This window comes from Scyliorhinus canicula, chromosome 12 (genome assembly GCF_902713615.1).
Source record: "Scyliorhinus canicula chromosome 12, sScyCan1.1, whole genome shotgun sequence".
In the NCBI taxonomy this organism is placed as follows: Eukaryota; Metazoa; Chordata; class Chondrichthyes; order Carcharhiniformes; family Scyliorhinidae; genus Scyliorhinus; species Scyliorhinus canicula.
The window spans coordinates 112,783,781-112,809,466 of NC_052157.1; the positions used below are offsets into that span (position 1 = coordinate 112,783,781).

At 47.7% G+C, this 25,686-nt stretch overlaps 1 protein-coding gene across 3 annotated transcripts in view; it reads right to left on the reverse strand.

Annotated features, from left to right (window-relative positions):
• Positions 1-25,686, reverse strand: part of clip2 (CAP-GLY domain containing linker protein 2) — a 197,633-nt gene that overhangs the window by 14,519 nt on the left and 157,428 nt on the right. For all 3 annotated transcript variants that reach the window (XM_038813783.1, XM_038813784.1, XM_038813782.1), the window contains 7 exons: positions 21,707-21,764; positions 21,524-21,607; positions 17,176-17,332; positions 12,274-12,433; positions 9,216-9,386; positions 4,782-4,868; positions 1,836-1,939 (listed from right to left, as the gene is read on the reverse strand). In XM_038813783.1, coding sequence (XP_038669711.1) covers positions 1,836-1,939; positions 4,782-4,868; positions 9,216-9,386; positions 12,274-12,433; positions 17,176-17,332; positions 21,524-21,607; positions 21,707-21,764 — 821 coding nt within the window. The remainder of the gene's footprint in view (positions 1-1,835; positions 1,940-4,781; positions 4,869-9,215; positions 9,387-12,273; positions 12,434-17,175; positions 17,333-21,523; positions 21,608-21,706; positions 21,765-25,686) is intronic.

Sequence of the window (25,686 nt, forward strand, 5' to 3'; positions counted from 1 at the left end):
GACTGTATATAGTTATAAAAAGGATTGAGAAGTTGTCGATGATAAATCGTCAACTTTAAGTAAGCGGTAAGAGATGGAGAAAGTAATTTCAATGTGAGTTTGGAATGCTTTGCCACAAGGAGTGAATGAGGGGCTGAATGACTTCAGCTTGTGCTGTAAACCAGTCATTCTGTGGTAGATCTAAGGAACCTCAATCTGAAGAACTGCCAATCACTCCAGTTGGGAGATTTTGTTTCCCTTTTACATCAAACGTGCTCAACTTGGGAAATGAGGGTGGAAATGTTGGGATTCCACCAAATTTCCAAGCTGATCAAAAAGCAAGGGACACTTGGGGCCTGGTTTCCACAGCTCTATTTGCTCTATCATAACTTTAATAAACCGCTGTTAAATTTCTTTTAGCCTTTTCTGCTCTTGTGGAGACAGTCGTTTCCACAGCAGAAGTGTCAATCAGGAGGGGTCTTGTTCCCAGGTCACAAATGCACCCACCCCTCCTGTCTCCCCACCCCCCCCCCCCCCCCCCCCCCCCCCTGATGGAAAGCAGAAACCTACTGGTTATTTTGGTGGAAGAAGGTTGTCAATTGGGTGAAGGGGGCTAATTCGTCACCGGGTGAGGGCAGGAGCAGATTAAAGTGCCTGGAAATACAGGCCATGCTCTAACCCATTTAAGCGGCCATTTCTGTAGCTGCCATTTGGACAGTAAATTTGAAAGCAGAAAAATAGTAAGGGTAGAACTTTCACTTTTCAGAGGGCTGATGGAGACATCAAACCAGGGTAGGGTAAGAACTTAAGGATTTGTTTACATTTTTTAGACTTGTCTTGTGTTGGGGTAGGCTCCCTTCTGCTTCACTGAGACTCTTCACTATGGCTTACGATTTGATCTTTTCCACTCAAAACACAGCTGTTCTCGCCATGCAAGAAAGGAATGCAGGTGGGAGTTTGCTCTCGGAATGTAAAGACTGAATGTGGAGGAGTTAAAGCAAGACTGGAAGATGCGCCTAGCTTGCAATCGGGGAAAAATCAGCAGGGAAAAGAACCTCTCAGTTCTGAGATTAAGGGCTGAACTTTACAGTTCCTCCTGCCGGTGGGATTTTCCAATCCTGCTGATGTCAATGGAGTTTTGATTGGCTCACTGCATGTTACGGCCCGGCCTCCACTGCAACGGGGCCTTAAAATTCCACCCTAAAAGTTCCAAGGCTGAAAAAGGAAAAGAAGTAAACCCTTGGGAGCTAAGAACTGGATTCTGGGAGGCTTGAATGTCTACTGAAAGGTCAGTGCAATGTATATATGTGAAGTGTCTCTTTTGGTTATTCTAAAATAAGGAAAATGTTCTATTTTGTGATTTAAATTCTAAGTTGTCTACAAAGATTTTGTCTAGCTAATAGTGCTTTTATTCTTTTATTACAGTAAAAGTCTTGAAACATGAAATCTTGTGTAGTCCTTTTAAACTATTGAACCAGCTTGAATTTCTTTGAAAAAGTTATCAGTCTCTATGGATATGATAATAATATGCACCACCTCTGAATGGGGGTGGGTTGGCAGAGGTGGCACAGAGGCACAAGGGCAACTGAAGCCCAAGGCTCTATCTGTCTTGCTGAGCTCGTTTTTTGATTCAATTTGGGATGGTCCAGGACTACTCTTCTGCTGAATTTCCTGCTTTTCCCCTGCCCATGTGCTATGCCAGCACTTGGCACACAATCCGCCTCAGGTTAGCAACTTGTGCTGGTGTGAGGGAGTACAGCCAGGGACTTTTGCCCCAGGTTACAATGCGGCTCGACACTTTCTCAGTTTCTGTATTGTTACCAGGGGAGAGGCAAATAGCAGAGAGAGAACCGCACATTTCCTTGAAGAGTTTTTCGATTCTTCTGTTTTCTGTGACCAATAACTGTTTCGCCCGACTGGCGTCAGGATGGCGTTGTGGAGAACGGGACCTCGAGTACTCCTGTGAGGAGACAGAAGATTGTGAGATAGAGTCACTGATGCTATTTCACTTTAGTTTACAACTTATTGGACCGAGATCGGAGACAAGTCTGCAAGTGACCAATTGCCTTGGATGAACTCTGATCCTCTCCAAAATATGTATGGCCTAGAACTTTGCACCCCACATGCGCCCGTGGCCCTAAAAGTTCAAAGCTGAGTTGGAAGAAGCAGGGTAACTTTTAACTTCTTAGAGCGCTCCCTAAACGGGGACTGGGTGGCCCAGTAAGTTAGACACTGGACTTTTCATCTCTGGACTCTCAGTTCAAAAGAATCCTGCACTACTGTTGGAAACTCAGGTTGGAGTTAATCTAAGAATTCATCACAATTCCAGTGATTTCTCTCCGGAGTTACTCCGAACAATGTGCAGGAGGTGAAGCTTCAACTCCCAGAAAGAAATGTCTTCCCCCTGTCAAAGGTCCCGCACAGGATGTAGAATCATTGAATCCCTACAGTACAGAAGGAGGCCATTCAGCCCATCTGGACTGCACGACCCGCCGAAAGAGCACCCTATCGAGGCCCAGACCCCGCCCTATCCCCGTAACCCCATCTAACCCGTTGGACTCTTAAAGGGGCAATTTAGCATGGTCAATCCACCTAGCATGCGCATCTTTGGACTGTGGGAGGAAACCTACGCAGACCCGGGGAGAACATGCAGACTCTGCACAAACAGTGACCCAAGCCGGGAATCGAACCTGGGACCCTGGAGCTGTGAAGCAGCAGTGCTAACCACTGTGCTACCGTGCCGCCCACTGATGGTCTTTTAGCTGACATCAAAGCTTCTACCCAAACCAGTTGCTTCCAGACAGCAGTGCACCTGTGGTCTTTCCCCTTGAATTAGAGCACGACTTGGAGAATGAACAGAGGCTACGCAGAGCAGGAGAATCTGCTGGAGGAGGGAGGAGAAAGAGACGGGCAGCAGGAGGCTATTTCAACCCAAGGGTGTTGTTCAGGGAGCAGTTCCACCTACCCGAACATGAGTGAGAAACAACACGAGAGAATGCACTCACAGACATCTACCACAACTACAACCCAAGAGCGTTACCATTGGCTGTAACCATGCTGATCAGCTTTACCCCACCTCACAGCTGCTGTCCACTGCTGTGTGGGGGAGGTTACTGACGCCCTTTATTCATAGAGGGCTAATTATATTTCATACTCGCTTTGCAGAAAGAGGCAGAACGAGCACATCAGCTCCACTAAGAATGCAGTCTTCCCCGTGGTGCAGGGCGCCAATGGCTGAACACACCACTTTATGGGTGTTGCTCGCCGACTGTGTCCTACGCTGCAGGTGAAAGGATGCCACTCCCTCAACAAAGAACCTATAGAGTGCGGCCATACATGGCGGACCATTCAGGGCACTGCCCAGTATCCTGGCAACCATCATTATTTGGCAGGCCGCCGCCCCGTCTACATTTCAGCCACCACGAAAAATAAAAGGGTGGCGAACCTGCGACGAGGGATTTCTGTTGACCACGTGGCTGGTGACTCCGTTGTACAAACCCCGCACCCACGCGCAGCATCCCTGACAATTCATGCCACACAAAAATGAAATAGCAGACCACTGGCATTGGCGAAGCCATGCTCTGTCTACCTGGACCACATTTACCTCTGTAGCACTTGACAGAGGTAAAGGATCAAAATTCATGGCGGTCTGCTCCATGTTGTACAACCTCGGCGGACAGCAGCGGAGGAACAAGAGGCGGAAGGGGCAGAGAGGACAGTCCCATTTCAGGCCAGGCTTCCCATGAAGCACTCATCCGAGTGGGAAACCAGCCACTGTAATCCCATTCCCCAGCAACCTCACACTTACCTTTGCTGTCACTGGCCAGCACAGTGTCCTCTTGGCCACAATGCAAATATAAGAGCCAGCATAAAGTAAACATTCCAAACCAGGCCTATAAATCAAATCATTCCATTACAAAAATCAACTATTCACCCCTGCACAATCCTTTAGTGCCCGTCTTCCACATTCTACTCAGAACGTGGCCACAGAAGGAGACTCCCAGGAGGACATTGGAAACACTCCAGTGATTTTCATGAAAACATCCCCGAAGCGGTCAAACATCCCCACCAACTCCTGGAAGTTATGGCTTATGACTGGCCAAAACGGAGCTGGTTTATTCAGGGAGGACAATGCCAATGGTAGTTCAGAATGAGTCAGCCTCCATCGAAGGTAGGAGACTAGAAAATGGTGGCAGAGATCGGGAGGCCAGTTATTTTCATACCTAGCTGAAAGTATCAACAGAATGAGCAAATGATAACCTGAGCAATAAGACAGGACTCGGATTTTGCTACTCCATGCCGGAACATTGTCGGGGTATCCAACATCCATGGATTCTGTTTGGCTGACAAGAAGGAGAAAGTGAGGTGAGGGTGGGGGAGGGGAAAGTGAGGCGAGTGTGGGGAAACTGAGACGAGTGTGGGGAAAGTGAGGTGAGGGCAGGGGAGGGGCAAATGAGACGAGGGTGTGGAGAGTGAGGTGAGGGTGGGGGAGGGGAAAGCGAGGCAAGGGTGGGGAAAGTGAGGTGAGGGTGGGGGCAGGGAAAGAGATGAGGGTGGGGGAGGGGAAAGTGAGGCAAGGGTGGGGAAAGTGAGGTGAGGGTGGGGGCAGGGAAAGTGAGGCGAGGGTGGGGCGGTGAGGGGAAAGTGAGTTGAGGCTGGTGTGCCTCTGACAGACCGAATAACCTTTTGTTGTTCAATGTTTGTCTCTTAAGCGTTGCTGATTTAATAACATCATAGTTGATTTTTGAAAAGCAAGTATAGCTATTTTTTGAATGCCTTGAAAATCTGAATATCTTGCTCACCTCTTGCTTGAAGCACCTGCTGTCTGTCATCGCTTCAAGTTGTCCACGTTGATGAACACCGTTTGCAGAGCCAGCATTGTCGAGTGTCTATTAAACAGGGACAACAGGAAATTCATTACCCGCAGACAGCAGAGCAGCTTATGAAGAACCATCACCTGAAACATCTATGCCCCTGCAGAAAAAGCCAGCCTAAATATAATGTAATTTTAACAGCTGAGCTGTCAGCCGCATTTCTTTCAAAGTAAGTTTGCCTGCAGGTATGTAACTTGCTAAAAAGATGACCGAATGGATCTTGCGAGACATGGGCCGAATCCAGTGTTATAACCAATCACGAACAATTGTGTTGATGTTCCTAAGCGCTGAGTAGAACTGGATCAATAATTTTAAAGGCCTGTGTTGTGGTATAGTGGTTAGTACGCTTCGTGCGACCGCAGCAACCTGGGTTCGAATCCGAGTCCCGAGCATTGTGGATTAGCAATGACATGACAATGTGCTTGAATCTGCTCGCTGGACTCATTCCTGGAATGGGGTGGTTACCCCATGAGGAATGGCTGGGCCCCAATCCATCTGTGTTCAGCAGAATGATTTGCGGTCTTATTGAAACATAAAAGTTCCTGAGGGGACTCGACAGGGTGGATGCTGAAAGGATTTCCCCTTCCAGGAGAGACTAGAAGGGGGTCATGATTTGAAAATTGGGGGTCTCCTATTAAGACAGGGAAGGGGAGAATTTTTCCCCCCGTAGAGAATCATGAGGCTGTGGGGTCTCCTCCAGAGAGCGGTGGAGATGGGGAACAGAATTTAACGGGAAAAAAAAAAGAGTTCCGTTGTGGCGGGTTTAACGGGTGTTTTCAGCACTTGTAGTGCCGTGAATGACCCTGCTATTGATCTGTTATATTTTCAGGACTCAATGGGGAAGGCCCCAAATAGACCACACTTACCTTCATTTCCTGTACTGAGGAGCTCTGCTCTCTCGATCCCCCAACCCGACCCCCACACGTAATCCAACTTGCCTGTTGGGGTGTCCTCGGGCCTCCCGCATCCCACCTCATAAGGAGGGCACCCTGAACCCTGGCACTGCCAGCCTGCCTGTGCCAAGGTGCCTGTATGGCATCAGCAGTGCCAGGGTGCCACCCTGCACAGAGCCTGACCACCAAGGGGCCTCTGATCACCTCCCAAAGTGTTGTTCAGCCTGGTCCCCGTTTGAGGAGACCAATACTAAACGGCACCTGGCTGGGGTCTCCCGGTGAGGCGTTTAGAACCTGGGGGCTTGTTAGCTCTAGCGAAGACATATCTAACTGTGCCTAACTGCAGACTTAAACATGTAAATTTAGAACCCGTTCATTGTGGGAAGGGTCCAGATCGCAATGTCTCGCAAGATCCTGTTAAATCTCACAAGGCACGGCGAGCGGAATATATTGGATAAATCGAGTGGCTTCTCGCGAGATTTACCAGCCATGTTGCATTCCGAGTCGGGCATGGCATGGCCGTTAGATCGAGCCCAGGGTCATTGTATAGTTTTAAAAGCTGGATTTGATAAGATCCTTGATTGGCAAGGACAGTCAAAGGGTATAGGGGTAGGAACAAAAGTACAATTGAGGCCACAACCATGATCTAATTGAATGACAGAACAGGCTCAAGGGGCTGAATGGTCGACACCTGCTCCCAATTCATATTGGGGCAATTTTACACATTAATGCAAATCCTGAATTGGGCATCATCTGGACGTACAATAACACACCGCCAACCCCCCGCCCAAACCACACACCATTTTACCGGCACACCACTTTACCCCGCCTCCACACCCCTTTACCCCACCTCCACACCCCTTTACCCCCACACCACTTTACCCCGCCTCCACACTCCTTTACCCCCACACCACTTTACCCCCACGCCACTTAACCCCGCCTCCACACCCCTTTACCCCACCTCGACACCCCTTTACCCCCACACCACTTTACCCCCACGCCACTTAACCCCGCCTCCACACCCCTTTACCCCACCTCGACACCCCTTTACCCCCACGCCACTTTACCCCACCTCCACACCCCTTTACCCCTACACCACTTTACCCCGCCTCCACACTCCTTTACCCCACCTCGACACCCCTTTACCCCCACGCCACTTTACCTCGCCTCCACACCCCTTTACCCCCCACCACTTTACCCCCACACCACTTTACCCCGCCTCCACACTCCTTTACACCCACACCACTTTACCCCGCCTCCACACTCCTTTACACCCACACCACTTTACCCCGCCTCCACACCCCTTTACCCCCCACCACTTTACCCCCACACCACTTTACCCCGCCTCCACACTCCTTTACACCCACACCACTTTACCCTGCCTCCACACCCCTTTACCCCGCCTCCACACTCCTTTACCCCCACACCACTTTACCCTGCCTCCACCCCCTTTACCCCCACGCCACTTTACCCCGCCTCCACACCCCTTTACCCCTACACCACTTTAACCCGCCTCCACCCCTTTACCCCCACACCATTTTACCCCGCCTCCACACTCCTTTACCCCACCTCGACACCCCTTTACCCCCACGCCACTTTACCTCGCCTCCACACCCCTTTACCCCCCACCACTTTACCCCCACACCACTTTACCCCGCCTCCACACTCCTTTACCCCCACACCACTTTACCCCGCCTCCACACCCCTTTACCCCCCACCACTTTACCCCCACACCACTTTACCCCGCCTCCACACTCCTTTACACCCACACCACTTTACCCTGCCTCCACACCCCTTTACCCCACCTCGACATCCCTTTACCCCCACACCACTTTACCCCGCCTCCACACCCCTTTACCCCTACACCACTTTAACCCGCCTCCACCCCCTTTACCCCCACACCACTTTACCCCCACACCACTTTACCCCGCCTCCACACTCCTTTACCCCCACGCCACTTTACCCCGCCTCCACACCCCTTTACCCCACCTCGACACCCCTTTACCCCCACGCCACTTTACCCCGCCTCCACACCCCTTTACCCCCCACCACTTTACCCCGCCTCCACACTCCTTTACCCCCACACCACTTTACCCCGCCTCCACACCCCTTTACCCCCCATCACTTTACCCCCACACCACTTTACCCCGCCTCCACACTCCTTTACACCCACACCCCTTTACCCCCACGCCACTTTACCCCGCCTCCACACCCCTTTACCCCCCACCACTTTACCCCGCCTCCACACCCCTTTACCCCTACACCACTTTACCCCGCCTCCACACCCCTTTACCCCCCACCACTTTACCCCCACACCACTTTACCCCGCCTCCACACCACTTTACCCCCACACCACTTTACCCCGCCTCCACACCACTTTACACCCACACCACTTTACCCCGCCTCCACACCACTTTACCCCCACACCACTTTACCCTGCCTCCACCCCCTTTACCCCCACGCCACTTTACCCCGCCTCCACACCCCTTTACCCCTACACCACTTTAACCCGCCTCCACCCCCTTTACCCCCACACCACTTTACCCCACCTCCACACCCCTTTACCCCGCTTCCACACCCCTTTACACCCACACCGCTTTACCCCACCTCCACACCCTTTTACCCCCACACCACTTTACCCCGCCTTCACACCCCTTTACCCCCACACCACTTTACCCCGCCTCCACACCCCTTTACCCCCACACCACTTTACCCTGCCTCCACACCCCTTTACCCCCACACCCCTTTACCCCCACACCCCTTTACCCCGCTTCCACACCCCTTTACCCCACCTCGCCACCCCTTTACCCCCACACCCCTTTACCCCCACGCCCCTTTACCCCCACACCCCTTTACCCCCACACATCTTTACCAGCTTCCACACCCCTTTACCCCACCTCGACACCCCTTTACCCCCACACCACTTTACCCCACCTCCTCACCCCTTTACCCCCACACCACCTTACCCCACCTCCACACCCCTTTACACCCACACACTTTACCCCACCTCCACACCCCTTTACACCCACGCCACTTTATCCCACCTCCTCACCTTACCCCCACACCACTTTAACACACACCCTTTTACCCCATCCCCCTTTACACCTGCCCCCATACCCTTTACCCACACACCTCTTTACCCACACCCCAGAAAGAGGGAGACGGAGAGAGAGGGAGACAGAGAGAGGGAGGTGGAGAGAGGAAGAGGGAGACAGAGATAGAGAGAGGGAGACAGAGATCGGGGGGGAGGGGGGGGGGGAGAAAGGGATAGAGAGAGACAGAGGGAGGGAGAGACAGCGAGAGGGAGAGACAGAGAGGGGGAGAGACAGAGAGGGGGAGAGACAGAGAGGGGGAGAGACAGAGAGGGGGAGAGACAGAGAGGGGGAGAGACAGCGAGAGGGATGTGGAGAGAGAGAGAGGAGAGCGAGATGGAGCAGTGGTGAGTTTTAGGGAGAATCTGGATTCTTGCCTGCATGGCTTCCATCAGTCTCTCCATCTGCTGGTTCTGCTCCAGGGCACTCCGCAGGGCCTCCTCCGTGTTCACCAGTCTTTGCTGCAGTTTGGAGATTTCGGTGTCTGCCTCTGTGTCTTGCAGTGAGGCTGGCCGTCTCTTTTGATCAGGCTTGTATTTTTCAGTACCCTAAACAGAGAGAGAGAGAGAAAATGAATCACTGGCAGGCAGGCCTTTCAAGTAAACATTCTTATTTCACTTGAACCAGCTTTGACATGATAGGTTTCAAATTGAAAATCAGTCCATCACAATGATCTTGGAGAAGTGTAAAGGTGACTTCACTGTGAGTTGGGGCCTGTCACCCAGAATGTGAAGTACTGACTTTGTTTCCCCTTTTCAGCAGTTTTTTTTTCTTTTCCATTACTTTTCTTCCCCCCTCCCCCCCACCTTATTTACCTTTCTCCTGTTATCTCTGATGGACCAAAAGAAAGGAGATTGTCTCAGTACAAATGGAGGCAGAGCTTAACCATTCTGCCCAGCAAGATTGCAGCCGCTCTATAACCTGTGCTGACCCCAGCAGCATAGATGAGGTCTGCCACCATTGGGATGAAATGGACTTTACTCCACCACTGTTAGCCTGAGATTGGATCATGTGTGAGGCGGACAAGTGTAGAATTCTGGGTCTGGTGGGTTTAAGTGAGTCGCAGGATTAAGTTGGAAAATCAGCAATTTGGAATCACTGTTGGCAAAAAAACAACACGGTCGAGTAAAGTCCAATGTTGGATAGCAGTCAGCGTTTCTCAGAAGCATTTGCATTGCAAAAATAAAACCGGACGATACATTTGTAAAAAGCAAAACCAGCAAAAAGCAGAACAAGGTGCTGCACTTGAAAACAAACCCAAAGTTTCTGTCACTGAAGGGAGAACAAATTTGCATTTACATATCGCCTTTCACAACCTTGGGACGCCCCAAAGCACCTTACACAGGTGAAAGCAGAACAAAAAAAATGCTTCAGCCCAAACTCCGAGCCTCTTTTAAGGAATATTACTGATGCATAAAAGTGAGTATCGGGCAGGATTCACGAAATGGAACATTTTGAGTTAATTAAAGCTCTCGATAATGATCCTTTAATTAGCTCAGGGTTCCAGCATAAACCCCACTGCATCATTTCAATATACCTTGATGAAATGGGCTGTCCTTTGTCTCTCTCTGTCTCTCTCTGTTATGAAGCTGATCTGGACAATAATATAACACAAGAGGATTTTGTTTTTTCCAATTCACCACCAATGATAAATTATAGCTTCGATGTTGCAAAAACAACAATCTTTAATGTCCTACATCACATATCCCCAAGCCCACCATATTCTGCTTCAAAAATCTGAATGAGTCTGAATTTCAGAAAGATATCCCTCCCCATCCCCCATAATTCATCTATTCCATGCGGCAACTACCCTGGGAATGCTCGATGCTCATGTGGTGGGTTTGGAGGGTGGGGGCGGAAGCATTTGAAAAGATGGGAGGGTGATGGATGGAGACCCCCCCCCCCCTCCCACACACACACACACACATTCCTGTCTCTACCCAGATTAATTCCAAGGCACAAAGGTCCATGGATGACCATCCCACCCTGCCACCAACTGAGGCCCTGAGTGGGCAATTAAAAACCACTTTGGGGCCTGATCCTATCATCACTGGTATTAACTCGCGCAGAGGGAGCAACGTGCAAACTCATGTGGGGTTTCTTGTGGACTCCCTCATTCAAAGGCACAAAGTGCCTGATTGAGGGTCCCAGCATAGAGAAGAGGGGGAAGTCGCTGAGGACCACCCTCCTGCCCTTTCTGCCCATACCCCCTCTCTCCCCCAAGTCTCCTGCGTGCCCGACCCCGCAACTCCCCTCCTGCCATCACTGACCTGTGACCTGGGCATTGACCTGACCATTGATGGTCCCAGACCTTGGGTGGGTGTTGTACCAGCAGCAGCCACTGCCTCCCTGATGATGCTGCCATTCAGTAGAACTGCAAGCCCTTGATTGCGAGGCTGCCCTCGGCAAGCGGGATTTCCAACCCTCCGGGGACCCAGGAGCAGGTCCAACACTGGCCTGTCAAATGCCCGAGTGGAACAAGAGGGTGTGGGGTCCTTCACAGAAAGTAGCATGGCCATCTCAAGCCAGCAGTTGAGATGCACAAAATTCTGATCATGAGCACAAAATGGGAAGGTTTTTCCATTCCCAGCACTAGTGACTTCCCCTGAAGTGCACTAAAATGGAAATTAAATTTAAAAATGAAATGAAAGTTGCTTATTGTCACAAGTAGGCTTCAAATGAAGTTACTGTGAGAAGCCCCTAGTCGCCACATTCCGACGCCTGTTTGGGGAGGCTGGTATGGGAATTGAACCGTGCTGCTGGCCTGCCTTGGTCTGCTTTCAAAGCCAGCGATTTAGCCCTATGCTAACAAAAAAAATAATCAATAACTGTGGCTTATGTTCAACAGAATTTGGTGTCACGTTACCATTTTTAACCATTCAGGGACTGCAGCAGTTTAAGATGGCAGCTCACCACCACCTTCTGAAGAGCAACTAGAGATGGGCAATAAATGCTGGCCTAACCAGCGATGCAAACTACAGATCAGAAGAAGTAATCTTCAGTCACCAATTCTAATCCTTCTGAATTCAGCCATGCCTCTCCACTCGTTTCCATTTCAATTCTATTCTACTCACACAGCCCAAGATTCAACATGGTCCTGCAACATTCTATCGCTGTGAGAGTCCAATGGCCAAGATGGACAAGCCATGGCCGCCCCACGATCACGAATAGCTCACTCATGTTCAGTAAACATGGAAGTTAGATTCAGACCAAAGAACCGGCTGATACAAAGTTAATCTGGGATGTTTCTTCAAAAGAAAAGCAATTTTTTCTCATTCGCCTTCAAGAAGTGACAAAGAATCTCAAAGCGGAGGCAGATTTTCCTCGTAAGACTGACCAAGCAAACCGAAACAATCAGATTCACTGAAACCGCTGCCACATTGCACTTTTCAGATTGAAGACAACTATTGGCCAAAGGCGCTGCTGTTCACTCACCAGAACATATAGTTTCTCTCGGAGGACTTTGATGTCTTCCTGTAGCTTCTGTTCCTTCAGTCTCCACTCAGCTTTATGGACTTCCCGGCTGAGGTCCTTTTCCCCTCCACAGGGATGACGGTTGGTCTCCAACAGCAACGAGCGCAGCTCGTTCAGGTTCCTAGATTCGTGGATCATTGAAAAATTCGGTAATGAGGGACGTGAACTTCAGGAAGAGAAAAGTCGGTGTCTGTTGCCCTCGTAACAAATTCCTTTCCCTCGCCTCTCACTCCTTCTTCCTCTGTCTCAGTCTGAATCAGGCTACACCATGGGGGCCTATTTAACTTTGAGTGTAGCTTCTGACCCATAATCCCCTCCATCACAAAGACCACCGACTTCCACTTCTGTAACATTACCCACTTGGTGCAAAAATCCACACCGGCGCAGTCATCGCAGTGGCCCACATGAGCCCTTGTTACCCAAACACATCAAATTTAAAACCCTCACCCCAGTGGTTAAATCCCTTTATGATCTAACTCCTCTCGGTCACTGTAACCTCCACCAGCCCTACAACCCTCCAAATACTCAAGAGTTCCTTTGTCTTTTCTATTACTGAGGCCTGGAACTCCATCCTGCAGCCATCCACCTCCAGCTCCAACTGAAGCCTTAGCAAAGGGTGTATTTCAGTCACCTCCTTAAGACCGCTTTATCAAAACATAGAAACACAGAAAATAGGAGAGGAGAGGCCATTCGAGTGTGCTCTGCCATTCATTATGATCATGGCTGATCATCCAACTCAATAGCCTATTCCTCCTCCCCCCCCCCCCCCCCCCCCCCCCCCCCCCGCTGGATCCCCTTCACCCCAAAGGCTATATCTAACCGCTTCTTGAAAACATACAATGTTTTGGCCTCAACTGGTGGCAAAATCTCTGGGCTCACCACTCTCTGGGTGAAGAAATTTCTCCTCATTTCAGTCCTAAAAAGTCCCCTTATCCTCAGACTGTGACCCCTGGACTCCCCCGCCATCGGGAACATCCATCCTGCGTCTACCCTGTCTAGTCCTGTCAGAATTTTTATAGATTTCTTTAAGACACCCCCTTAGTCTCTGAACTCCACGATTACAATTCTAATTGACACAAATACATGTTTTGTTGTTTATAACATTGTCCCATGAACAGCAAATTAAATTAGATAAATTATATATTTTGGTTAGGAAACCAAAAGAATTCAACCAAGATCACCAAAAAAACCCTGAGTCATTATCCCTGAGTCATTATGGGACCTTGCTGTTAAGGATTAGTAATTTTGTAGGATAGCCGTTATGGGGCATTACCTATATTTGAATCAACTCCGAACATGTATGTTGGGAAGAATTGGGGTATAATTTATCTGAACACATTGGCTGGTATGAACACTTTATGTGTCGCAAACAATTAGGACACATTAGGCTATTCGGCCCACCAAGTCTGCTCCGCCATTCAATCATGGCTGTTTCTTATCCCCATTCTCCTGCCAGGAGAAAGATGAAGGACAGAGGAGAGGCTGGGATAAACCTATGGAAATTGGAGAAAACTCCAGGTTGTCCCAATGGGTAGGTGCTGAGGGCATTTGTTACCCTTTGGGTCCACACCATTGGCCATTTTGTTAGGATGCAACATATATTTTCTTACCCTTTATTCTTTCACGGGATATGGGTGGCGTTGGCAAGGCCGGCATTTGTCAGCCACTTCTAGTTGCCGTGGCGGCATGGTGGCAGAGTGATTAGCACTGCTGCTTCACAGCTCCAGGGTTCCGGGTTCAATTCCAGCCTCAGGTGACTGTCTGTGTGGAGTTTGCACTTTCTCCCCGTGTCTGCGTGGGTTTCCTCCAGGCTCCTCAGGTTTCCTCCCGCAGTTCAAAGATGTGCAGGTTAGGTGGATTGGCCATGCTAAATTGTTCCTTAGTGTCCAAAAGGTTAGCTGGGGTTACTGGGTTAGTAGGGTAGGGCGGAGTGGCGGGCTTAAGTAGGGTCCTCTTTCCAAGGGCCGGTGCAGACTCGATGGTCTGAATGGCCTCCTTCTGCATTGTAATTTCTATGATTCTATGAACTGAGTGGCTTGCTCGGTCGTTTCAAAGGGGCACCTAAGAGTCAACCACTTTGCTGTGGATCTAGGCCAAGCCAGGTAAGAACGGCAGATTTCCTCCACTAAAGGGCTTTTGTGAACAAGGTGGGTTTCTATGTAAATTGATGATGGTTGCCATGGTCACCAATATTGAGACTAGATTTGAATTCCAGCTTTATTACCTGAATTCTAATGTCACCAGCTGCCCTGGTGGGATTTGACCCTGTGGCACAGAACATTAGCTAGATTACTAGTCCAGGGACAATACCGAAACGCCACTGCCTGAACTCAAGAAGGCAAAGCTGGTGCGTAATAACAAGCAAACTTATTACAGTGCAAACTTTATATTGTGAATGATTATGTGCATCGCCAACAGTACGGGCTCTACTGACATTCAACCTGCTATTTAACACACAATGATTAAATCAGACATTTCTATTCAATGCTGGTCCTCTAGTATCCAGTGAGTTTGCAGGTTGCAATGTTTTGAATGGGCAGAACTGAGCATCATGTCTTTAACAAACAGCACGAATACTACTGGGCGTCCTGTGGAGAAGTTGTATTGTTGGATCTACAACACAGTTGTGATGTTGAACTATTAAACTAGGCTCTGCCTTTAAGGTCTCTGCTGTAAATGGTCATAGTCAGGCAGTAGGAGCTACATATAAATCGTTCCGATCAATCAGAGGAAACTGCTTATAAATTTCAGGTTATGTGTGGAGGCAGCAGTCAGGGAGATAGAGAGCGGGAGTGGAGGAGGAAGAGGTTGATTAAATGGTAGCCAAGGTGGAGGGGATGGGAAGCGAAGGACAGTTTCTCTACTCATCTGTGGAAAGGAAATATGGACCAATCTATCTCCCGATGGAAGGGGCAAGAGCTGGAGTTGAATGAGAGAGAAGACCGGAGAGCAGGTCAATGTTGGGGAGGGGAGAGGAGGGAGGGACGAACTTTAAGTCAAAGTGGTGTGTAGGGATGGGAATGTTCATTTTGAATACAAATTGAGACTGCCTGAAGCTGTCCCCTGTCTCATTGCGGTGCTTTGAGGTAAAGTAATGTTATTCAGTCTGTTGCAATATTTAACAGGTTTGTATGAGAGGTCCTGGGGACATAATTTCCTGCGCCTTTTAAAAAAAATTTAGATTGCCCAATTATTTTTTCCAATTAAGGGGCAATTTAGTGTGACCAATCCACCTAGCCTGCACATTTTTGGGTTGTGGGGGCGAAACCCACGCAGACACGGGGAGAATGTGCAAACTCCACACGGACAGTGACCCAGAGCCGGGATCGAACCTGGGACCTCAGCGCCGTGAGGCAGCTGTGCTAACCACTAGGCCACCGTGCTGCCCACCTGCGCCTTTTTTTAACCATGGTGTTGGCTAGGCTGGACACGGTACTGTGGTCAGTATCCTGCTGTCCCCGATGGGTCAAGTTCCCGATGGCGTGGGCCACGTGTGGTCCCAGCGGTTGGGAACCCGGCGTGTCGGCTGCGAACAGTGTTCTGCCCCGCTACACTCGTCCGGGATCCGTGCTGCTGGCTGGGGGCGTTCTCCTAGGGCTGGGGGGGACTGGTGGGGGGTGGTCTGGGGAGTCACAGTTGGCGGGTTAGAGTTCGAGCACGGCCGCGCCATGTTTTACACGTGCGACCGGTGCAGATCGTCAGCTCTGCGCATGCACGGCCCAAAACCCGTCGATTCTCCGGCTGTTTCCAGCGCAATCCACGGGGGATTCCCCTCACTGGTACCAGAATCAGTGAGGGACTTGTGCCGATTTTCCTGTCATGGAGCTCCCGTGGATTCTCCGTTCGCGCCGGCACTTAGCCTCCAGAACGGAGAATCCAGCCACGTGTCTGAGAACAACTTGGACTTGTTGGTGCCGATCATCTCTTCCGTATATCCTGGCTGTATGATGCAGGTGGGTTGGGGGTTAGATTGCATTTTGGGGTACAGATATAACTTCCCTATATTGACGCAAAGGAAGCTGCTGATAAACTGCATAACACAGCATCTCACTCCGAGTGCAATCCTAGCTGGGAGGACTTATCTGACTCACCAGGCCCTGATCTGGGCCTGCTTTCAACCTTTGCTCATAACGAGCCACAGGTGCTTGGCCTCCTCCCTACCTGGGGAGCTCATACACCACGAGGCCATGGGGAGCTCAATGAAAGCTACCCCGTGGTCCTCATGGGGGTTATGACACAACCCTTTTACTTGGGGTTTCCATGGACTTTGATTTTTTGTAGTGCTGGGCATGATGTATCCATTCCTGGCTTCTGCAGCGGTGCAGTTGGGTCTGATATCCGAGAGAGAGATGGCTATGTTGGGTGGCTGATGCATGTGGTGCTGCTGGAGCCGAGGGGGTTGTGTGTCGGTGTGCGCCCGATCTGGCTGTGAGTACTGTGGCGTGTGAAGGTGCGCACCACCCTGCTACTGTTTTTATGACTTAATCCTGTTCTTCGTTTGGTCTCTGATGGGATTGGGGGAAAATTTTGTTTCACTGAACGTGAAATATATTTTAAATAAAAATATATATAAGACAATTTTCCTACATCTGGTGTGAATCCCTTGCTGAGTAATCAGCAGGAACTACAAGTATTTATACAGATGTATATTTTCTTTGTTGGTTATTCAGTCGTGTTTCTAAAGCTTCTCCCAGCTGTCTACCCCCCCCCCCCCACCCTCCATCCCCGGTCCCACTTTTAGCCATCTCGTTTTGGTTTAGCCTTTGTAATAGTTAACTGCTCCCCATGCCGCATCAACACCCCCCACACCCAGCACGGATTTTAACAATGGCGTCGCCATGGCTTAAGCCTAAGAACTCTCACCGTTCCTTTTTCAGCAGCTCTTGACTAATTAGGACCAGCTGTCCCGAAGCATCGTGGGATTTACGGGTCAGAGTCTCCAGTTCCATCTCTAGCTTCGCTTTCTCCTTTGTCGTTGCATCAGCCTTTTTCTCGGAAGATTTTGACTTGTGTTCGAGAGCTGTGGACGCAAAAAAAAAATTGCGGTTATTAATCTCATGGAATAACAGTGCAGAAATCTGGGTGATCTGCATAGCCAATCAAATCTACGGTGTGAAACTCAGGTGTGTTATAAGCAATGGTTTGGCCGACATAAACAAACAGAATGCCCTCTCCTCATCCTCTTTCTTTTCCTCTTTTTCTCCTATTTCTACCACCAAGTCAATCAGTTCATTCCAAAACACTTTTATTGCGATTCCGGACCAGTTGCTACGATACCGGACAGAAACCCCAATATTTGTTGAATTTGTGAGGAGGCGAGGAAACGATGCTTCACACCAGGAATCACTCCACACACAAAGAACGATCTGGTATATAAAGATAAACTTTGTTATTTCAACAGTATTAAACTAACTTTATCACAAAAGAAAATAGCTTACAGTTACCAGTTAAATAATGTGTAACAATAAAAGGGAACACTTCAACTTCTAACTGAGATCATCTTTATCTCCAATCAAGCAAAACTCATCTCAGGTCAGAATCCACTTTTAAATACTGTTAGCAGGCCCAGGAATACTTGCTGTATAGAAATGTCTGGCATAAACTGCTATGAGAGAGCTCCTTCAGGAACCAACTTGCAGATTCTTGCCTGTGTCAAACTACTGCTTAACTTCCCAGCATTTAGCAAAAAGCTCCTGTTCTGTTCACAGAAAAATCTTTAACTAAAACTCAACATCTGACTTCTTCAGCCCCTGGATCCTCCCACTAATTACATAATCTCTAATCCACTAACATGATTATGACCATTTTACGAAGGCTAAACACTTATGGATGCCAGGTCAGCACTCAACAATGGCTAAGATACCTAACCAGGTGTGTAACGTTCTTTAAAGTTTTAAGACTGTGCAGAAAGATAGATTCGTTCCGGGAGTGATTATATAAGAAATTGGGCTTGTTTATTTTATAAACAAAACTTTATTAAAACAAAAGAAAAGAAAACAATATTTAAACTTTTACTTCACAGTTCTAACACTAACAAATTACATGCCAGTTTCTTCAAACATCATTCAATATTTGACAATGATTGTCGCCTCGTCACAAACCCCATCCGGCCTGCAGCTATCAGCCCCGACACACAATCCTCCAGTTGTGTTGCCAACACCTTGTCCAACAGCTTTGCATCCATGTTCAAAAGGGATAAAGGGCGATAAGGCCCACACTCCTCCGGATACTTGTCTTTCTTCAAAATGAGTGAAATCGAGGCTTGTGCCAATGTGGGTGGTTGCTCCCCTTTCTCCAACACACCATTAAACATTTATACTCGCAAAGGCTCAACTCTTAGCAAACATTTTGTAAAATTGCGCTGGGAATCCATCCAGGCCCGGGGCCTTCCCAGACTGCATCGGCCCAATACACCTCATCACCTCCTCTAGCCCAAGTGGGTCCCCCAGCACCTGCACGTTCTCTTCCTCACCACTGGGAAATCCAAGCTATCCAAAATCTGCTCCATGCCAGAGTCCCCCCATCTCCCGGGCACTGCCTGGGTTGCACTGCCACGGTGCCAGGAGTGCCAGGGTACCACCCTGCTCAGGGATTGACCACTCAGGAGCCTCCAGTGCCCGGGGAGACCCCCACAGGTGCCGTTACACCTGGACCATTTTTGTACGGTGCCATGGCGAAGTCTCCCAGGCACAGGCATTCATTCCCGGGCCTCGGGGGAATTGGGCGCAGACATATTTAAATGGACCAAATGGCTCACTTAAATATGTAAATCTGGATCTCGCCCAGCAAAGGCAAGATCCAGTTCACAACATCTCGCAAGTTCTCATTTGACCTCACAAGGCATTCCAAGCATCATAAATCTCATGAGAGGCCTCTTGCGATATTAAACAGCCTCATCGTTCAACCGCGTTGAGCTCAGCAAGGCCGTTTGATTCCGACCAATGTCTCTAATCATCTACTCTCCAGGGAACCGTGTTTCTATAAAATACCATTGGCCCTATTCAGATAAACAATATACATGGTTGGAATTAATGATGATCTCACTTGTATGATGCTTTAATTATCCCTTCTTGAGCCACAGTGTTTATCTGTCTCTTAAACCCCTTACTCCAGCAGTCTCCTATATGCTCTAACCCAGGCATTTAACCGTTACTCCTCCAGATTTATATAATACAATATGTATCTGAAATTCCTACATTCATTACACTATGAGCTATATACAAATCACAGTGGAAAGGATATGCTTTGCAGCTTTGATTTAGTGCGACAACTTACTTTAGGATTGGTAGAGGGAAGAACTCAAAACAGGTAACAGGGTATCTGAAGGGAAATGACCAAAAATGAACAGTAATTCTTGTACTGCAGCTGAAAATAATCCTCTGCTACCTCAACCCAAACAACTACTTGCATTTTATATCACGTCTTCAAATTGTTCCACAGTGCTTCATCGCAGCCAAATCAGACAAAATGTGACGCAGAGTCAAAATGAGGTGACATTAGAATATGTGACCTAAAACCTGAATGTTGGTCGAAGAGGCCATTTTTTAAGCAACGGCTTCAAGAAGGCGAGAGATAGGTGGAACGGTGAAGAGATTTGGGAATAAATCCCTGGTGCAGCAGTGAAGAGATTTGGGAATGAATTCCTGTTGGGGCGGTGAAGAGATTTAGGAATGAATTCCTGGTGGTGCGGTAAAGAGGTTTGGGAATGAGTTCCTGACAGAGAGGTAGAGAGATTTCGGAATGAATTCCTGTTAGAGAGAGGAAGGGATTTGGGAATTAATTCCTGGTGGTGAGGTGAAGGAATTTGGGATTGAATTCCTGGTGGAGAGGTGAAGGGATTTGGGAGTGAAGTCCTGGAGAGGTGGAGATTTGTGAGCAAATTCCAGGTGGAGAGGTGAACGGGATTTGGGAGTGAATTCCAGCTGATTTCAAAAGCCTGGAGCCCAGACAGCTGAAGAGACAGTCATCAGTGATGAGAAAAAGAAATGTAGGATCACAAAGGACCAGATGTGGTGGAATGCAGAGATCTCAGGAGGGTTGTAAGGCTGAAGGAGGTGAAAGAGATATGGAAGATTGGGACCATGAGAGGAATCCAGGGAGAACACTTCAAATTTATTCTGCCTTGCAGAATAAACTGGCAGCTTCTACCCAAACAAGTTCAGCAAACATATCCTAGACATTAACAACATTTGTTTTCTCTTTGTTTCCATTAATTGCATTGTAATACTTAATTCACAGGAGGAAATGACATAAAGCAAAGAAATACATTCCCGTGTTCATAATATCTATAAGCATCCTTCACAAGGTTCCTTTTCATAAAGCTTTAAATAATGTAGAAAATATGTCTGTATTTTGCTTTCATTAGCATGATTTAAAATGGCTTTTGTTAAGAATTGGGAAAAATTAAGATTAAAAAATGAAATTGGGATAAAATAAAATAAAACAGGAGGATGTCTGAAAAGATGTTGAGTAAAGCAAGTGTTTATCTAGGTGACTAGAGGGAAACAATTAGGGTATAGAAAAGGTAACTTCCAAGTGGAGAGGTAAGGAAATTGACACGTATATGCCAGAAGCCGATTCTACCGGGTGGATAACATCAATGGGAATGAATGGTATATCTATAGCAGAATGACTGGGGAAAAGAGATACAGGCACAGAAGTAGCTACTATCAGCCACATCCAGATGCAGGAGCAGTCTCCCAAAAACAAGTTATTGTTAAACAGGCAGCAGGTTAAGATCGAAACTCGAACCAAGCAGATTTTGCCTTTGCTGAAATTGAAGACGGTTTTCCCCAAACATGGCCACATAACCTGCACGTGGTAGTTATTTGCTGGATTTAGCTTGTAGAGTTGTATAATATTGGATTTTGTTTGGAAACATCTCGGGGAACATAGGTAGTCGGAACCAAGGGATAATTTCCTGTGATACTGTGTGTGTATAGCCATCAGGGTACTTACATGTTATAGTGTATTATAATCTTTTCCTGACGTGTTTTCTTTTCCTTTTCCGTTGATAAATATTCTTTATTTCTTGTTCACACAACGACTGGACTATTTCCTCCCTGGTTCACATTATTTTTCTCACAGTATACCAAATTTAAAATATACACCACTTAAGAACTGGTGTTCTTAATTACCCTTCTGGGTTTTGGGATACTCTCACATTTAACATCAGCCGGGTTCTTAACTCTATTGTCTTCATCTGACTTACCGACAATCTGGGTCTTTAATAACTCAATCTGCGATGACATTGAAGAAACGTCCTTTTCCCGTTTACCAAGTTTGTCTAACAAGTCTAAAAGGTGGTAAAACAATCAACAGAGAAAGTGAGAGTTGACCTGAGGGTTCTGTATAAACATTTCTTCAAGTAAGACTAAGTTACTTCAAACATTACCTTCTATCGACTGCTTCATTTTCATTTTCTCCTTCAAGATGTTATTGCTGTCAATGGCCTGTCAACACATCAACGATATAATTGAAATGGGTTGGCTACGATATGGGCTCTCAGTTTCTCCCTCAACGTTCAATCACCTTGACTATAGAGTGGAAATTACCATTGGCCTTCTCATACAGATACTTAACACACTTGTATGGAATTCCTCTGCAACATTAACCACAGATTGTCAATAAGCATAGAGCAATTTCATAAAATGCATTGAGCATTCATAGGAGAACAGCATCAATTATAATTGCTCCCTTTGGCTACTTTCTGGAGGGTAACCAATCCTGGTTTATCTTCCTCCTCTCAAATACTTCCAATACCATCCCCCCCCCCCCCCCCCCCCCCCCCCCTGCTTTTTAGCCGGTTTCAATTCAAATACTGCTAATAATTTCCCCAAAGTAATTTGTGGTCCATTGCCAGCCATTGAGCAAGAGCCACTTTGGCATGAGATTCCTCTGGGGACTAGAAGCCTGTTGATGCTGACTGTCGCCAACATATCCGTCAATACTCAGCACAAAAGCCAAGTTCACTAAAGGAGTCGGACAGGGTACAGAAGAAGATTGTGAGAATGGTTCCAGAGATGAGGAACTGTAGTTATGAAGATAGATCGGATAAGTTGGGCCCGTTTTCCTTGGGGACAAAAAGGTTGAGAGGAGATTTGCTAGAGGTATTCAAAATCATAAGGGGTCTGGACAGAGTAGATAGGAAGGAAGTGAACAATTGAGAAAAGATTTCAAGTAATTTGCAAAAGGTGCAAAAAAAAAGTGATAGGAGAAACCTTTTCACGCTGCGAGTGTTTAGGGATTGGAATGCACTGCCTGAGTGTGTGGTAGAGGCATGGTCATTCGAGACATTCAAGAGGAAATTGGATTGTTCACTGAAAAGGGTTACAGGGAGGAGGCAGGGGATTGTTACCAGGTGTGTTGTTCAATGGACCTCCTTCTGCACTGGAACAATTCTGTGGTTTCCATAAATAGGCTTCATTCCCAACAACCTGCAATGTAACTTTACTGCTTCATCAGTTGAACAGTGTATGGGATGCCAATATTATAAACCCCCAAGAGTAGATTTTGTGCTTCCAGCAAAGGGGTCGCACTCTGAAGGAGCACAGGCCAGATGTGGGTCTGAAGACATTCTATCACTCGCTCTCCGCCCCTCCACCATTCCCCCCCTCACCCTCCAATGTAGCTCCTCCCCTCCAGCAACTCAGTGCTGAATTTATACTTTCTCCATTAGTCAGAAAGATATCATGCTGGCAGACCAGGTATTCGAGGCCAAATTGTGAATCGTTTATTGGAAGAAATCAATCTACATGGGAAGTTAAAGCAGCAATACTGTAACTTGATACTGTAATCATCCTCCGAACCCAAAATAACACAGCACACTGAAATTCTGAAGAGTCCTTTAAATTGCACCTTTTTGCGCGAGGGCACACCTTGGTGCTCGTGGGACCTGGTCTCATCCCAACAATCTGATGATATGGTTAAACTGGGTGAGCTGAAGAACTGGACTCTGTTACCTCAGGGCCTGACCCAGCAGCTTCTCACTAAGTAAGTTTCTTTGAAGAAGTCTCTGATCCTTTTTGCAAGTTCTTCCCGGGAGACGGAAAGCGTCCTGCTCCTTCCTCCATTTAGCTGATTGCCAAATGAATCGCTCCAGTCTGCCTTTTGTGAAATAATGTTTTCTCGTGGCCTTGTCGTCAGGAACAATATGCCTGATCTGCTAAGGATCTACGAAGCCAAAGGTCCTGGTGTAAAAGATCCATAAGCTGGACAGCAGAACTCAAAACAACTCTGCCGTCCCAAACCAGACAATGTGTACCCATGTGCTCCCTCAGCAGATAAAGACCATTCGGGACTGGCACAGGAAGCCTTCTTGGCAGTAGCAATTGTCTCTCCTTTTACTCACACCAATCACTTTACCCACTCCTCAAAGCAGGAATGCGCCGCTTTCACGGGAAAACTGCAGAGTCCCTGGTGGAGTGTAGAACAAGTCATCAGGGAGGGTGGAAGGTTCTTCACATCTGTTGTCACTGCTGTCGAACTTAACAATGAATCCCTTGGAAAAGCGGGTGCCTCGCGGAGAGTAGCTTGTGAACATCCATGTGCTGTGCAGGAATGCATGACCCAAGCGCTCACCAACAGAGGCCAACGGGCCACGACAATGGAGCACCATCTATCCCAGAGAGCATGGGGCTGTAACACATGGAACCTGAGACCTTGCTCAATGACCCTGGCTGCACTGGTTATTAGATTTCAGGCCACCTCAAATGGTTTTCACGGAGGGAATTCAGTTACAAAGGTCCCTTTTGCTGCAAGTCCAACCACTCCCCTGAGGCCTCTAATTTACTACCGTTGCCCATGTGCAGGATGTAATAATTAGTGTCTCTGAAGGCAATATTCCTGTGGAGTCATCAAGATGATACACCTCGGAGTCCTTGCAAGTCGGGGCATAATCCATAGCCAGGGTGTGGAAAGGCTTCAGGCTTGTTTGTGCATTAAATTGTTACATTTCTTCATTCAGAAGCTTTGAGCTTGTAGAAAATATGACAGTCACACCCTTGGGCACGGGAGTCCATAGAAATAGAAGCAAAGCAGTACTCTTGAGAAGGGGTGCAACCAGAGAAGGCCAGCATAAGACAACATTAAATACATCTTTCATTATGTATCTCTCACATTGGTGCACATTGCCACCTGCATTTCCTCTATAATTAGCATGTGCGCCATACTGTTCCTGGGCAAGGTAGGCTGGCACACGCAGATCCTTACAGTTAGCAGGAGGGTTAGCTTTCTAAAAGCAAGCAAGAGACAAAGAGATCAGTGCTGCCTCTAAGTGAAATGGTGCCACAACCTGCTGTAAAGCACTAGCCCAGCCACCAGCTTCAGTGAGGGACCGTATCCTTTCCACGAACCGTGAGGCAGCAACACTGCGACAGCGGCCAAGAGGAACGGGCAGTCATCATTGTACCCAGAACAATCCAAAGGTGGTAGTGTAGGAGCAAAGCCATGCACTCAATGACATGCAGTGTTATTTAGCAAGGACGCTGAATCTCACCATTGTGCTCCTCCTGCTCTCCTGCCCTGGTCACTAACAAGAGATTGAAGGGTTAAAAAAAAACCTGAGTTGCAGAATCAATCATTGAAGGAATTTGAAACAGACATCAAGAGAGGAAAGCCCCGAGACTTAATAATATTAGTACGAAAGCTGCAACTTTTCAAAAACAAACTGTTAAACTTTTTGTCACGTGAATTAAGTTTTTATCTGCACTGAATTGGATTTGCGTTGGCCTTTCCGGGAGTCCTTTCACCGTCCACATGAAGAAATCGCCTCAGCCTCGAAATCCATCTTAGTCCAAAGTAAATAATCATGTTAAAATTTAGTGCATACATTTTCTTATTCAAAAGAAGAGATTTTGCAGTGCTGAACTTTACTGAGTGAACACTTTGGGACACATTGGTGGTTGCAGGCAGCAGGTCGGTGTCCTAGTTTATAGAGGGTTAATAGGTGGAGGGTGAAGTTGAGGGACATCAGTGGATCAGAAGCTGATATTAGGCTCTTTCTTGTGGAAGGAGTTTTTTTGTGTTCTGCGAGTTAATGTTTCCCTCAGCATTATAAAGCATGCTCAGCTATGTACATCCTCTCTCCTGTACTATGATGCACCAACCAATACAAAACCCCTCTGATAGTACTAAGATATTACTCAGTACAACATCCCTTTGATAATACTAAGATAGTAGTAACTACAAGACCCCTCTGATAGTACTAAGATAGGACTAACTACAACATCCTTCTGATAGTACTAAGGTAATAATAACGACAACACACCTCTGATAGTACTAAGATAGTACTGACTATAACATCTCTCTGATAGTACAAAGATAGTACTAACTACAAGACCACTCTGCTAGTGCTAAGCTAGTACTAATTACAAC